General features: G+C 51.6%; 1 protein-coding gene across 1 annotated transcript; it reads left to right on the plus strand.

The window, feature by feature from the left end:
* Window positions 1-317: 317 nt before the first annotated feature.
* LOC141040889 (uncharacterized) lies at window positions 318-1406 on the plus strand. Its single transcript, XM_073507005.1, has one exon. It carries the CDS (start codon window positions 318-320, stop codon window positions 1404-1406), a length of 1089 nt encoding a protein of 362 aa, XP_073363106.1.
* Window positions 1407-1903: the final 497 nt, after the last annotated feature.

The raw sequence follows: 1903 nt of genomic DNA on the forward strand, positions 1-1903 counted from the left end.
GCATCAATGCAAACCCCGAGAAGATTGGAGCGATTGTCCGAATGAAACACCCAGAGCGTCTCCACGACGTGCAACGCCTCACGGTTTGTCTGGCAGACCTAAATAGGTTCACCTCAAGACTCAGTGAAAAGGCCTTGCCGCTTTACCGACTGATGAAGAAGTCTGACAGGTTCGAGTGGACTCCCGAGGCGCGGGCAACGTTTCAGGAACTCAAAGCTATGCTTTCCACCCAGCCGGTGCTAGCTGCTCCGAGCAGCAAAGAGCCCTTGCTCTTATAGATCGCGGCTACGAGCCAAGTTGTTAGCACTATGCTCACTATGGAGCGGGAAGAACAAGGCAAAGCCTTCAAGCTCCGGCGACCAGTCTACTACATCTCCGAAGTTCTGACCCCTTCCAAGAAAAGGTACCCACATTACCAGAAGTTAGTGTACGGGATCTATCTGACTGCAAAGAAGGTGGCCCATTACTTCCAAGAACACTCGGTCATAGTGATAAGTGACGCCCCTTTGTCTGAGAACATGAACAATAGAGATGCTATAGGCCGAGTGGCGAAGTGGGACATCGAGCTCCTTCCGTTGGATATCAAGTTTGAATCTAAGAAAGCCATCAAGTCGCAAGCCCTAGTGGATTTCCTCGCCGAGTGGATGGAACAAGAGCAGCCTGTCCCAAGACTCCCCGAGCACTGGACGATGTTTTTCGACGGCTCCAAGATGCTCCATGGCTCCGGAGCTGGAGTGGTCTTGGTGTCTCCCAAAGGCGGCCAGCTCAGCTATGTGCTACAGATTCACTTCGACTCCTCCAACAATGAAGTCGAGTATGAAGCTCTCCTGTATGGGCTGCGGATGGCAATTTCTCTGGGAACTCGTCGACTGATGATCTATGGTGACTCGGACCTAGTGGTAAACCAAGTCATGAAGGAATGGGATATCCGTAGTACGGCAATGATAGGCTATTGCAATGTCGTCAGAAAGCTGGAGAAGCACTTTGAGGGACTCGAGCTCCATCATGTACCACGACTCAAGAACCAAGCAGCTGATGATCTGGCCAAGATAGGTTCCACTCAGAAGGCAGTACCTAAGAATGTGTTCCTAGAGCACCTGCACTCGCCCATGATCAAAGAAGACCCTTTCGTGGATGAGCCCCCACAACCAGTCGGTCCATCAGATACGAACGAGGTGGACATTCCCGCAGTGATTGATCTGGTCCAGGAAATCCTTGTAATCACTTCCGAATGGACCGAACCGTATCTGGCTTATTTGCTCATGCAAGAACTTCCAGAGGATGAAGCAGAGGCTAGCCAGATTGTCCATCGATCCAAACCCTTCACCGTCATGGGAGATCAGCTCTATAAGAAAAACACTACTGGAGTCGCTCAACGTTGCATATCACCGAAAGAAGGACAGTAGATTATGCAGGAGATTCACTCAGGAACCTGTGGGCACTACGCGTCCTCTCGGACACTGGTTGCCAAGGTGTTCAGAGATGGGTTCTATTGGCCCCGCGCCAATGAGGCCGCCCGAGACATGGTGGATCAATGCGTCGGGTGCCAATTCTACGCGAATCAGTCACACAAGCCGGCGTCCACTCTGAAGACAATCCCCCTCGATTGGCCATTCGCCTTCTGGGGGCTCGACATGGTCGGCCCTCTTCGGACGGGGGCAACTAGTTTTACACACTTGTTGGTGGCGGTCGACAAGTTCACCAAGTGGATTGAAGCGAAACCCATAAAGAAGCTGGACTCGGCAACCACCATTCAATTCATCAAGGAAATAACTTTCAGATTCGAGTCCCAAACAACATCATCACCTACAACGGGTCTAACTTCGACTCGGATGAGTTCCGTGAGTTATGTTATTCCCAGGGCACTCGGGTTGATTATTCCTCTGTGGCGCACCCGCAGTCG

Source organism: Aegilops tauschii, chromosome 2 (genome assembly GCF_002575655.3).
Source record: "Aegilops tauschii subsp. strangulata cultivar AL8/78 chromosome 2, Aet v6.0, whole genome shotgun sequence".
Lineage (NCBI taxonomy): Eukaryota > Viridiplantae > Streptophyta > Magnoliopsida > Poales > Poaceae > Aegilops > Aegilops tauschii.

Bases quoted from the DNA above. Each gene is read 5' to 3' on its own strand.
- LOC141040889 (XM_073507005.1), top strand. From the start codon at position 318: ATGGAGCGGGAAGAACAAGGCAAAGCCTTCAAGCTCCGGCGACCAGTC.